This window comes from Osmia bicornis, chromosome 3 (genome assembly GCF_907164935.1).
Source record: "Osmia bicornis bicornis chromosome 3, iOsmBic2.1, whole genome shotgun sequence".
Lineage (NCBI taxonomy): Eukaryota > Metazoa > Arthropoda > Insecta > Hymenoptera > Megachilidae > Osmia > Osmia bicornis.
The window spans coordinates 6,874,829-6,889,734 of NC_060218.1; the positions used below are offsets into that span (position 1 = coordinate 6,874,829).

General features: G+C 37.3%; 1 protein-coding gene across 6 annotated transcripts in view; it reads left to right on the forward strand.

Moving 5' to 3' along the window:
• The window catches only part of LOC114872008 (mucin-19-like), a 263,340-nt gene that overhangs the window by 128,914 nt on the left and 119,520 nt on the right, over window positions 1-14,906 (forward strand). Inside the window, exon 1 of one of the 6 annotated variants that reach the window (XM_046285265.1) lies at window positions 4,634-4,659. The exons of 4 other annotated variants lie outside the window; for them this stretch is intronic. In XM_046285265.1, the coding sequence (XP_046141221.1) occupies window positions 4,649-4,659 (11 nt within the window). In that variant the 5' untranslated portion in view covers window positions 4,634-4,648. Of the gene's footprint in view, window positions 1-4,633; window positions 4,660-13,991; window positions 14,222-14,906 lie in introns of those variants that run through there. One more of the 6 variants, XM_046285264.1, reaches the window with a different exon arrangement.

Genomic DNA, 14,906 nt, shown 5'->3' on the forward strand with positions numbered 1-14,906 from the left:
CTCTATACCCCAAGTACTTCTATCGGCAAATTATTACGGATAAAAGAAAGAATGAAAAAGAAAAACTGAAAGGGTTGTAAACACGTATCCCGGCTTCTATAGTAGTGAAGCAGCAATAATTCGAAAGGGGCCATCGTCGTCCCCGCGGTTCTCAATAAACATGATTCCTCCTTGTTCTCTCCTCTTTGACCTCTGCGGTAATAATGAGTCACCTCATGTATGGATAGAATCTCTTCAGGATCGACGAAAATAGCATTCAACGGGTTACATCGTGCCACAGGGCGCAGAGCACGCCTCTTCCTTCTTTTCGTTTTCTTTTTTTTTTTTTTTCTTTTAAACCACGAAACGGCGAACACGCACACATCGCGACTGGAATTCTAATTAATTCCGGATCCACGGGACGATAACTGTTTCTTTTATTGGACACGTTCGCAGAAACCGTGTTGATAGAATAAGGTGCGTTGTAAGTACGTCGTATTAATGTTAAATATCTGGTGCTTAATAGCGCTCGATAATTCCTCGTATTTTGGCCTCTGAAGATTTTTTAGAAAGGGAAATTTTTAAGAAACGGGGAATCATCGAGCGTGATTGACATATGTGTCTTCTTAATAGTTTCTTTGTTTCATTGATTATCTAGGTGAGAGAGGTCTATTGTAGGTTTCTCGATTTCCTTTTGATTTTGGGAGAGCTTAGGCTACTTTAAAATATTGGGTAAAGTATTAGGTATAGATCAGGCTACTTTAAAGTGTTAGGTAGAGTATCAGATACTTCAGAGTACCTTCTACCTTTACAGGTAAAGGATATGAAGAAATAAGACAAGCGATGGGACATTTGTTCCCCGACAGTTCTCCGTAACTAAAGTCTAAATTGCACGAGATTGTAGCCGTACAACAGGCACTTGTTTGTCCCCCAATTGCCTTCTGATCGTCGTGTTTACTTCAGTTCAATTATCGTTACGGAGAATTGTCGCCCGTATATTCTTTTCTGTCCTTGCCTTCAGTACGATCGAGCCGTTTTAGGTGTTCGATAATTGAGCAGTTCAAGGCTCGCCTCGAACGATCGTCCGCGAGGTATGTACTTTCGTCAAAAATGATCCTTAACCGAGCCTTTTCAGATTCACTCACGGTAAATGGTAGCGTGGATTGTTTCCTTTTTTCAAATGATAAATAGCTGTCGCGAGTATTGCCGCTGATCATGCGAAATTGCCATTGATGCACTGATGATACTTCGTCTTCCTTGATTATAATGTAATACGTTCGAGCGAGGAGAAGATACGAATATCTTGGATGTTTGCTTGCGTTCTACGAACGGGTTCTGATTGCCAGCGGTTCGGTAATTTGTAAGGAGCACCGGAGATACGTGCTTAGCTTGCAATAAAGTCGTTGCAGAAGGTTTTTCTTCGCCGATGCAATGATGCATTCACAGATGAAGAATTTGATAAAAACCTGCAGGCTAATTGGTAGGCGCTTTTAAATCGACGGATGCTGGATCATTAAGGAGCTAGTTTTAAATTTTACGTCGAGTCGAGACTGTGACATTTGAGTGACACTATAATAATTAATTTTCGAATGATGGTAGCAGGTCGATTATGATAAGGGGTGTGCAGATACTCGACTATTCTTGTTGGAAATTTTTCTCAAGATTGAGCGAGACCGTGGAAGTTTGTCTAACACGTGAATTTATTTGAGTACCCGTCATTTCAGAAACCGAATATCAATTCAGAACCCGAAATTACGGGTACTTGAATAAATTTATATCATAGATAAATTTTCCGGGTCGAATTCGAATCGAACCTCGGTTTAGCTCGGGTACCCGAATTTTGTATCTTTAGTAACTGCACACCTCTAATCATCACCCAGATATATGAAACGTGTAGAATGGTGCATCGATTGCAATTAAACATTAAAGGCTTTCTGAATTCGAAATGTCCAAAATAGTTTCAATTCCTCCAAAATGATAAAGTAAAAATATTTAAATGGAGATAATTACAGACACTAATAATGTATCAATTGAAATGGCCACACACATGGATTACAAATTGATTAACAATGGGTTGAGGTATACTTATTCAATCCATTAATAATCAATTCCTGAAATTTCTGTGGTTATGATGATTCATATTCCAAATAATCTGTATAAACCCGATGATTTGCGTGTCACGCATGAATGTACGTATGATATATCTCTGCATACTGCATGCACATCCGGCCTGGTAACTTCATTCTTGGAGCACAGCCCACATCGTCTGTTATTCATATTCCGTCTGATTGAGATGAAATTCCATGTCTAAAACACGATCAACTCTTCGTTTATCTTTGAACTTTTCTTGCTGAGTTACTGGGATAAATTGCAATAAATCATTCATTTTTCAGATACAATTCTGTTCCTTATTTCTTCAATCAGAATTTTTTATTCTAGATTTAAATTTTGAATTATTGAGATATTGTCTTCTAAAAAAAGTAAAATTAGCAAACTTAATGGAAATTAACATTCTTGAATATAAAAATAAAAAACAATAATAAATCTTCCATTTTATATATTCTTAAAAAATATATAACAAAAGGTAAAGTTAGGAATAATTTCATCATATAATTTAATATATTCAGCAAAGTATGGCTTTTAGATTCTACACTATGTATTCACTTTTCTAAGAATGCAGTTATAGTCCTGGAATGTAAATTTTCACTCAAAACACAGGTACTTCTTCCGAAGTATACATATGTACATGCATTATGATTGTAGAATTCAAGAGACAGATTGCTATAAACGTTACTCAACTGTACGTAAGCACGAACAATTATCATTTATTAACGTAATAAAATAGCTCTCAAACGATCATTTTATACCTCTGTTAAATTCCTCACACGGGTAATATGTTTAAGTAATAAAACGAGGAAATGAAAGTTTTGCACATAATTCGAATCTATCGTAAGATGGATATTAAATTCTATAAACGAAAACATATGACTATATTTAAAACAGAAATACTAAATAAAATGAAATATTTTTATATATAAATAAATGTCGACAATTTTCTATTGCCAATGTATTGCATTTTTTTTAAATAAAATTCTAAAAATGAATTTTTCAATCAATTTGAGGCAAAAGTATTCTCAACAGTAAACAAATCTGTAGTCAGTATAAGTTCGAGTATCGAGTGTCGAGATCGTTCTTAAATCGAACAGCCGAGAGCAGAGAGCCGGTATGGCGCAATATAATCGAGTAACGAGTCCATAAAGTAAGAGAGGTGCGACGCTGTTGAACAAACGGGCCTGTTTTTAATTGCCAGCTATTATAAATGCTTTTTGCGGACCGATCGGTATCGGTCACAGCTACCGTTGGTGTCCATAGGCGAGAGAGGTGTGAATTGAAGATAATATGGTAATGCCAGGTCCGATATCTTTCGCCCGATAAGAGGCGAGGCAAGGAAAAGAGAAAGACAGGCCGGGGAACAGGATGGTCGGTAGAAAAGCAAGAGCATGTGATATTTTACACGGCCGCAGGACACGCATGCCAGGCCGTGCAGAATCTCGGTGGTATCTTTTCTAAGCGGTTACAAGCGAACTACGGTTGCTCGTGTGTATCGTGTTGCCAGATATATAACGCGTTAATTAAATTCTTATCGGACCGATTATCGCGTTTAATCCATCCAGTCTGCTCGTTTTCTCGCAGCTTGCTTTATGAAGGCGCGAGTTCCACGACCAGGATCCTTGCCACGATAATCGGCCGAATAATATTCGAGCTAGTAAACCAAAGAGGATAATCGTTTATCATCGACACGGGAAGCGGGGATTTTTTTTTCCTTTTCTAACGCGGTTTTAAGGGAAACGCGACCCTTAGGTCGTGCGGGTGGTACATCGCGGTTTTCTTGCGGATTCTCATTTTTCTTCGTCCCGTATCCGGATGATAAAATTATACATGGTTGATACGCATCAGAATTCGAACCATGGTGGTTGATTTCAACTTTCTTGAGTATGGGAATGTTGATCGCAAGTTTACCAGGTGGGGTTGCAGGAGGAAATCGCTCTTTTTAAATTAGATGCACTCGAATAATTAAAGGAAAATTAGTATTCTGAAAAAGAAATTTTTTTTAACTATTTGATATCGTAAAGTGATATTACTTTTTTGATATAATCTGCATTCGAATATTTCTTACATTTGTTTATTTATATTTCTTACATAAACTAATCTAAGCATTCACGCAACTGTAATGGTCGATAAATTTTATTGCTCTTTACATACATGTATGAAAATGAAAATACAGTGGTTGAGAAAAACGTAGCACGGTTTGTTAACGTGTAACTTCCTGTGATTATATCTTTTTCCCGCATTAATGTGATGATCTGTTTTCCATATAATAATAAATTTTTCCTCGTTACCTTACATGTTAAGATAACAGTGTAGAGATAAATACTCTGCTATGAAAAATCTACTTGTCCTTTTTAAGTGCATGAATCTCGTGCATTTAACAGCCACTTTAATTTCATTGAAACATGCAATATTATCGTATACAGTAGAGCTGGTAACCAGTCAAAATGTTGATATTTTTTATATTTGTTTATTTAAATTGTTCATTTATTTCTGTTTCAGGTAAGAACGATACCGAATTTCAAATACCCAGATACATGATTGCTCGATTATCTATTCCATGGATAAAAGGTAATATTAATTAATAATAATTAGAGTAGTAATTGAAGCCAGAAGAAAAGAATAATTAACAAAGAAACTTAAATTTAGAAAATAAGGAGGAGTAAATTATTTTTAATATTAATAATTAAAATTAGAATTTTGAAAATTTTCTCTATATCGCCATTTCCCTGGGGAAGTCTAATTTGATCGCACATGTTCTCATTGAATTCACAAAGGAAGAAAGTCTCTGTATTATTCTCGATTATTATTTCCAACCGGATATCGTTCGGAATCATCAATCATTTCTCATTTTCAATTATTCACGCCTTCAAACTGATCGTCACGGTGTCGCTCGTTTACGAAACGAAAATACAATTTCCGCTCGTTAAACAAATCGATTTCTCTCGATTTCCTTCATCTTTGACTCACTTTTAATTCGTCTTCGCTTTGTTCGACCTTCTACGAGCAGCCAGACACACGTCATTATCCGTATCCTCTTTATACGACAAATTATCAGAGATTTATGCTCGCTTCGTGTCTCAAGCCGCGCATAACCAAACGACCAATTATTTTCAATTAGCTCTACCATGTACACCGCTTGGTAATTTCGTAGCTCCGTTTTCGGCTCGTCTCCGCTCGAAGAATCCGCTCCGAGGAGAAGCTCGGAGGTCTGACGATAATTGTCGAGTACCCTCCAATCGTCTGCAATCTTCTGACGACTCTTGCTTGTCAAAACGTCCCTGTTACACAATTTGTTCGAGTCACGGACAGAAATAAAGATATACAAGGTAATAGGGTATCCAGATTTTTCGGATAATGACCTCTTACAGCTTTGGTGGGCTTTTAATGAATTTTAGTGTATTTAAGTATAGTTTTTTGGCATTTAATAAAATCTTTTGCTCGACAACCTATCGTTAACTTACCAATTACTTATATCTTGTTTTTGGTGCACGAGATATTTGAAGGGATTCGTCTTTTTATTTAATAAAATTAATTATTTTACTTATAAGCATTACATTCTTTGGAAATAATAATTATTAATTCTCTAACATTAATGAAATCAATTGATAATTAGTAATTCTCACTTAATCTCTGTAACATTAATTTATTATTTACAAATCATTTCGTTATTTTTTTCGGTATTTTATTCGCGACAAATGCTTTTTGGAGAATGTTTGAAACCGATTCAGCCATAAAGAATCAAACACGCGAAGTGGTTGATTCGCGGTCGGCTTGTCACAAGACCATGCTCGATTAGCACCCCGGTGCCTGTTAGTGTCGCGTGGGTGGATATTTTTTCCTGTAAACCAGGATGGAAACATCCATTCAGTGGGTGGTATCGAATGGGAAACAATGCCCAGGCTTGTTTAATCTCTGAACTTCGAAAAAATTGTTCCCTACAATTTCCTTACAGTACTCTTCAATCGTTTGCCTGTGCTTTGTGTTTAGTTACTACTTCATTGCACGCTCGCGTTTAGTTGCACGTAAATGATTCGTGGAATCGTTTAATCAGTTCCCATGAATCAATTACATCCGTGGTAGAAATACATAAAGCCTTATAATCACGCTTTTGTGAATGTTTTATTGTAACGATGTATTCATTTGCTTTGATATCTTACTGTCAATCATTATATTACTTAAAATTTAATTATAATTATAATATGCATATAATAGATCTAGATCAAATTTGACGACTGAACATTTCATGAAATCTATGATTCTTATGAATTTAAAAAAGAAAAAAAAATTAATAATATTATCATGACAGAGCCGCGTTTATTTCTAGACAAAATAGGGATCTGCCCAGGTTTCAGTGGAAAAGAATATTTGTCGTTACTATTGACTTCGATTTCTAAATTTAGAATTTTAAAAATTTATAAATAGAAGAGCTCTGATTTTTAGTTACGAAGATTAGTTATGAAGTGACTATAATCGCCATTTATCAACACCAGTATCCATAAAATCAATCAACGTATCTCGTTTCTAATATCAATAAACCGATACAGCTACCTCACTCGAAAGTCTAAAAATCAGTAAACCTGACTATAATAGCGCACAAGATCGTTTTTTATTTTTTATTTTTTTTAATTTTACTACCGATCAGAATGTATCCAGATAGCTAATAGGCGAGAAGCTCGTAAAACATTAACGACTTCGCAACGTGTCTCTCACGTATCTCTGGCGGGGGTCTCTGATGGTGTTGGTCGAAGCAACACGTGCTGGTTTCATTGTCAGTGTTAAGGTAACAGGGATCGGTAGTAATACAGTTCTCTCTGGCGGCGTGTGTGCCCACGCGGTTGAACCGCAGAAACATTCGGCCTGCGAGCCTTCGAAGGCTATTTTATGGAAGCGAAACGAGCTACACCCACGCGTGTGTAACGTGGCCTCTATTTCTCTCTCTTTCTACCGTAAGTGTTCGATGTGCCAGATGATACTGATGCCGGTAATACCTACGTCTATCCATCCACGTTCGGTCGCCGGTATATATCTTCCCATTAGTCTCTGCCCACGTTGGCCAGCTTCTCTCGCGGCACGTGGGTCGTTGACTTTGACTGACTCGCATGCTACACGCTCTCCATTCCTATCTTTCATTGTCTTTCTACCTCGTTTTTCCTTCCTTCTCTTTTTCATCATTCTTCGCCTGGTCCTTCGTTATTGCCTCCGCTTCGCGGACAGGGCTTTCTGTAGCCGATGATCGAACTGGGGCTTGTTCCAGTTTACTTTACGCTCTGGTCAACCGGTACATCATCGCGGATGCTCGTTTGATTATATTCTGAAATGAATTCGAACTTGGATTATTTAACACTAGAACTATCAAAATGACTGGTTTCTAGTTCATTATTTTAAATTACAAATTTTATCGAGGAATTTTTGCTGAAATGTATTTTGGGTGTTGTCGAAATAAAGGATGGATGTATGTCTTAAATTAGGTTTCATCCTTCATATGTTTAATTTTTTATATTATTTTCAATTTGAAAACAAGTATGCATCAAACGTCGGTAGTTCTAGTATTAAGAAAGAAGCTGGCCGGATTGAAAATTACAAAAGAGGAATTTAACCCTTTGATCGTATATTTTAATTATAATCAAATAAAACTTATCAACGCATATTACTAATTACGCACCATATGTTATCAGATTATAATGATGGGATAAAAAAAAAAGCCTCCAAAATTCAAACATCTCAGGAAGATTTGTATTTTCCTATTTAATAATGTTAAAAAATATATTCTTATTTCACCTATCATCATTAAATAAGAAGATACGAAACACCTCCCACCCCATTCATTAAGAAAACAAAGAAATTATCTAAAAGCGTTTCCAATGTAGAATCAATCGCCAGTATCGTTCTCTGTTTGCCCAAGTATCAGCGAAAGAGCTGTTCAATTAGACGATTAAAAAACACCGGTCTCCAGTTTTCCCTCCATTGAACTCTCCGTTCGTTTCCTCCATCCCTGGAAGCTTTCTTAATTTACTTACTCCCTGGACTTTCTCTCTTTCCCGCTATTTTCTCCCCTTTTTAATGCACGTTTTTCGCATTATACTTCTTCCAACTCGATTGCACCTTCCTCCCGTTTCACCATCCCCTATACCCCCCCAGGTACCGTTCGCGGTCGTTTCTTCCGGCAGACTCGGAGCGAAACTTATCGACGTGGCCGGCATTAATTACACCGGTACCGGAGCCCGTTCGAGAAGTTATTTCGCCGCGGAGACTTTACGTCCTTTCGACGTTGTAAAACGTAGGTAGCGCGGTGTAAAAGGGTGTACAACGGGCCGGACGTTGGTAATTTATGCGGCGGATTTAACCCGCGCTCTCGTACGTTCGAATGAGTTTCACGTACTCCCAGGAAATTGTCCAAGAAGATCGTTAGTGGCATGATTGAGCCTGGCCAGAGATTTATCGTGCCATTGTACGCTAAGCTACCTCGCATTTCACCGGATAACACGAACTTGACCAGAAGACTTCATTATTCCAGCGATGATTTCGAATACCGACGTTATCTTTAAAGCCACTGCTCTCGCGGAGAAGAGATCCGACTTCCTGCGATTTTATACCGCCGTGGATATTGTCTGATGGCCACTGAGTTATCGTAGGAAATGGACGACGATGCTTGGATATCTTTCCTTTGATACCAGCTAGTGGGCGGTGATGATTTAGGTTGAATCCCAAATGCCATGCTCCGTTTTATGGAAATTATAAAATCTTTGTTATAAGTCTGCTGAATGTGTCTTGTTTCCTTTTCGACAACAAAGGAACTAAATTAAAAAAAAAATTGTTTTCACGTCAAATCACTTGATTTAACTCTTGCATAGTGGATGAAGGCTTATTTTAATTCAGCTGTCGAAATGTAGAAAATGTATTCGTAAAATTGATACAAAAAATGAAACCGTTTTGAAATTTAGTACCTGTCGATAAATTACAATTTGTACGTCGAGGTGTCATTTTTCTGTCAGACTTCAATATCATGCCGTGATATTTTGATGAAAAATCCAATCGGCGGTCGGACGTGTCGAGTTTCGATAATCTTTTTTCACCAGCATTTAGACAGAGTAATATTTTTGCGTGCTGCAACGTAGCGGTTCGATTAAAATAACTTCCATTCCCCGATATTTCATGTAGAGTTTCGGAATACCGTACAGCTGAATGGAGATCGCAATTCATACACATATTTGCTTTACAGATTGATTATTCTTTAATATTCAGGAATAATGAATATTGCTCGTTGAAAAATAACTCTTTTAAAAGAAAGAAAATTGTCAAAATTTTCACGTGTAATTATTTCCAAATAATAATTCCAAATCTAACGTTTCAATTAACGTCTCAACTTTCCCCGTTAACGTTACACGAGCAAAAGGATTCTTTGACTTGATCAAAATGTCATCTGGAATCCTTTTTCGCTCTCGTTCGTTCGACTTCGAAATGGCATTGTTCCTTCGACCGGGTCTCAAAGACTTCCGTAACTATGCTGATTATTCGCGGATCAGGTAATCCCATCAGACAGGCCGTGAAAGGAGCAATTTGCTCGTCGTTCACCGATTACTATCTCGTGTAACTTCTTTTTTCTTTTCCGCGAAGCACGGCTGTGACACCGAAAACCACTAAATGCCGCTTAAGTCATTCGACGTACAAGCAATCGCGGAGGGCCACCGACCGTAATTGCACGACATTCCTCTCTTCAGGAACGGAGAACACCGTCATTATACAGGTGGGGCACAGCAATTCGCCGTTGCAGCGCCTCCTGCGACCATTTTTCTTTTATTTTCTTTTTTTTATTTCGTCAGGTTCTCGCAGTTCCCTTCTTCGCGAACCACCGCATTCTGCCAATAAAATTCGAAGATTCTTGGCCCGCTTACTTCGGGACCGAAGGTGTAATTGGGATTTCGAAGGTCCCCTCTTTTTTGATCTACTTCTTCTTCGTCTTTTCGTTCAATCACGAATTCGAACTAATAATGGCCAGTTTTCAGGATTCTTAAACGTGTGTTGTTTTCGAACGACAGATTGATGGACAAGGTACAGTGTCGAGCAAAGTAGACTTCCTTAGGGAAATTATAAGAAAAGTGGCATCATAAGAAAAGAAGAAATTTTGGAAATTGTTATTTTGACGATGTTGATATTAAAAGGGATTTAGAAACAAAATATTGCTATTATGCTAATTAAAAGATTTTAATTTTAAATTTGAAAATTAGCTACTCTTATTCTTAATAATTACAGTTCCAATAAATCTTCATTTTAATAAAATATTGGTTTTCAAAAGATTGATCGTGTTTTGGGATTTCAAATCAAATAGTACAAGGTGTGAAATGGAGTTTCGGTGGTCGAACTTGTTACACAAGCCCAGCTAATTAGCGGCTATACAACCTTATCAGCTTCGATTTACAAATGTCTAATTAAGCGACCCTTTTCAGCCTCGGCCCATTTGCATTATGTTCGAACTGTACGATTAACATTGTGTAATATATCAGTGAAAGGCTTCCAAACTCGTATCGAAAGTAGCCACCGCCCCAAAATTCCATCGCTCGATTGCATATTTCATTTACAAACTTTGAACAGCTTAAACAATTTAACGAGAAAGATTATTCGAGGATAAACATGTGAATCTCCTCTCGAAATGATACTCTGAAATCCAGGATACGTAAGCCGGTATAAAGGTAATTAATAAAATTGAAAATAAGCATTTACTTTCAATTTTGGATTAAATGATCGTAAGTTTTTTTAATTAAATTTATTACACGTATTTTTTACAACTTTCTCATCGTCTTCCAAGTAAATAATTACGCAACTTTTCATATCTGTAAAAACATATCGTTTTGAAATTCTTTCCCTGATCGCGAGGTCCAATATTGGTCAATTTCCAGCATTATCCTTTCACCTGATCCCAGAGGGAGTCCTCGAATAAACCCGTAACAGACGGTAACGTGTTAATTCGATCAGACAGCAGAAAATGTCTCCCACGAACGAAAAATTCTTTAGTACCGGTTTAGTCACACGCTCACTGCCATGCTGCTCCCTGATTCATGCAAGCCGATCGAATATTGCTGCACGAACCGCAATTGCCCGCGAATAACAGGCCGTAGGTAATAATGAAATTAACGTACGGGCCTCGTAATTTGAAGCAACAAAAGTGGCCCAGTATAACGCAATCGGCGCATAATTCGTAACGAGCGAAAATATCGGCTTCTCAGACGTTTGATCGTGTCGCTTAACGTGTCTCCGATCAATTTACCTGGCTCTGCTGCATGCGAACGTGGCCTTACGCCATGTTTTCGCCTCTCATTTGGACAGGCGTGACCTATCGGCGAACATTTACCAAACGCCAGAGGCGATGCCTTTTACGTGGATAAATTATTACTCTGTACACTTCTCATTTTCCTTTTTTGCTATATCTTATTACGAGCCTGGATCGAATATAAATGATACTGTTTGCAAGAATCTTTATTCGATCAGTATATTTGCTGTAAAACGAAGAGATTCTTTCGTGCAGGCTGACAATTAAATATTATCAGAAAAATATTGGTACTGTAGGAAAAGGTGTTTATGAAAAATTTAATTAATTTATGAGATGAGCTTTTAGGCTTAATTGGATTTTCTTATACGTGAAGGTTTCATATTGGGTGTGCGAGTACCCAAGTCTCGGGTCAGGTCGGGTCGGGTTGTGTTGAGTGGGACCTCGGAAGTTTGTCCATCAGATAAATTCGTTAGAGTACCCGTAGTTTCGGGACTCGGATATTAATTCGGGTATCCGCAATTTCAAGACCCAAATATCAATCCGAGAACCTGTAATTTCGGGATCGGAATATCAACTCGGGTATCCGTAATTTCGGGATCTGAATATTAATTTGGGATTCGAAACTCAAACTTTCCGAGTTCCGCCCCGACCCGATCCCGACTGAAATTTTTGGGTAACCGCACACCCCTATTTTAAAGACATTTCAAGGCCATCATCTTTTTCCTTATATGAAAATTTTTTTTTAATTAACTGTAAATTATAAAACTAATTCACAATGATGAAGCTAAATATAGTCGAAAATTGAAATTTTTCTAAGGAAAATTAAGATAAAAAATCATTTCCACATTTTCCCTAATACAGTTTCGTAACTCACTAGATTTTTTAACATTTATGCTGTCATTCCCTCGTATAATCTCTTATTTATGTAACAGGACAAACAGGGCAAACGTTAAAATCTTGATTACGGAACTGATTAATCAAATGTTTGATCATTCCGGCTGCACGTCATCCAATTAGTCGGATAATCGAGATTCAACGTTACATCTATGATTCCGTTCCGTATGTACTCACGTTAATTATTGTGACGGTGTATTATATAAGATATATCTACGCAGTATACGTGGCTTGAAACATGCATCGCAAAGTAAACTTTGTATGATTCGTGAAACTGGTTGTATCATATTGCAGTTACGTCAGTTATGTTGCTTTTATACATTACAGAATTTGTTATTAATTATTTCGGATCTGTATCTCTTCGCCCAATATCTTCCCACTTGCAATCTTTTATTGTGAGATAGAAAAAATATGACATAATAGAAGTGAAGATTTCTGCACAGTTCATTTTTCATTTCTAAATTAAATGAAAGCTACCAAAATAAACTCTTTTGGTAAATATTACTTCTTTTTTGCATCAGAATTTTTAATTTTAAATCCAAATATAAAAAAGAGGAGAAGATTAAAAGGTTCATTAAAAAGTTTCGTTAATTAATTACAATTAGTACAAATAGCAGTCGAGCTCAAAAGAATGCTTTAAAAGCTAAAACTCAATTTATGTGTCAAGTTTTTGACTTTCATCTGAAAGTTCCTCTCTCTCTCTAAAAGAGTATTAAAATATCAAGAAATTAACAGTTTGAAAACCCTTTTTCCCGTACCAGTTTCATGATCGTACAAAGAGCAAACTAGAAAGCCACGCAACAGAGTGTATCAGAACCCGGCTTTGAGTTTTCAATCGGAGAAAAAAAAAAGGTAGAAAACCAATCGCAACTTTTGAATCGGGAACGCGGTTCAACAATTTGCCGGCTGATTACGTGGCAAAGGAATTTACCATTGGCAATTTCCTCGGCAACAAATCGTCGAATGTCGGGATTTTTTTTTTCCACTTCGAACGTCTGCATAGATTGCGTCGTTTTAAACAGTATTCAAGCATGAACCGACTACGGCGTCTACGTCAGTGAATGGATACTTTAAATGCGAATTTGCTGGTACATTAACTCCGGGAAAAGTGAGCTGCTAATGTGGCATTAACGCTTGCGGCGAATGCACAGGGTGCAAAGCCCAGGTGCCGTGAATCACGCTAGCGTGTTGCTGTTGTTCAACAGAACCTCCTGTTCCACTGTTAAAGGAAAATTATTCTGCAGTAAAGGAAACTGTTGCACCTTGAAACACTTTTTTTCTCTGAGGATTCTTTGGAGAATCGGAAATTTCAATCTTTATCTTGAATCTATGTTACGTAGGTATTTCTTTCGTAGAATAAAGTGCTCGCAATAACAACAATAACGAACAAAATTAAACTGTTTATATTTGAAATACAAGGCAATTTCTTAGAACACAATTCAATAGGTCAGTTCGCGTCGGTTTCTCGACACCTTCTCAATATTCAAATAACGCGCGGTTGTCTAAGAGAATAGCTTTACGTCATGATTCGCGGACAGCTTCTCGCGGGGCAGTCGATGTATCGAGAAAGCGACAACTTCTCGCTGACGCACAGTATCGTAGCGCTTCGACATGGCTGCCGCCGCTTGTCGTTAATCCGAATGTTTAGACTAAGGGATTATCCCTATCTCGAGCGCAATAACAACTCTGCCGGTTTCGCCGGAACGGCACATCTTCCCGTGTACGTGTTTACTTTCATAAACTCAGGAGCCTGCTCCTGTCGAGGTCGGAAACAACTTCAGTTCGACACCTGCGTTGATTCGAGCACGTGCGGGGCTTGACGGCCATAGAAAACTCCGGAGTTTTCCGCGTACGGGGTTTGACTACAATCGTTGTGATGTGTTTTATCTTCTGTGCATCGGTTTATCCAATAAGTGATCGAACATCCCTGTCACCAGCTACCCTCGAATCATTCTCATCTAATTGCACAAGGTAACGCAAACAAAGTTAAATCGTAGATAGAAAGGGACAACTTCCAAAGCCGTACGCATATTATAAAGAAATAGAAACACATCGTTTATGAATAATAATCACATATTTTATTAATTCCTGACTGAATAAGACTAGTAATGACAGTAATTACGATTTGTATACAACATTTTTATCGATTCCAGAAAATATTCGAATTTCGGTAATTCGTTAAGTTAGATTAGGTTAGGTTAGATCACAATAAAGAATCACGATTAAATCAGTTAAAATATGCGCTTTAAAGCTCTCACATGCGCTCATTCTGTTGTGACTGTTATGGTTCGAGCCATAACTTACGTTAATATTATACGATAATGTGCGTACGGCTTGGGAACTTTTTCCAAATTTACTATGCTCCAAAGTGTATCAAAGTTAAACATTATTTCAAATAATCTTCTGCGCAAATTTCGACTAAAACGAAGATATTCAAAAATAAAAAATTAATTGCTTAACTTTGATACAATAGATATGGTATCGTATACTTTGGAGCATAGAAAATTTTAAGGTTAGTTTAATTGCCATAAAAGAGGTGAATAATTTAAAGACAGAAATACTACCAAATTTAAAAGCTTCACTATATCAATCAACAGTCAAATATCGGATACAAAAATTTCAGAATCGAGTAAAAATTTCCGTGTCTCTTTCAATA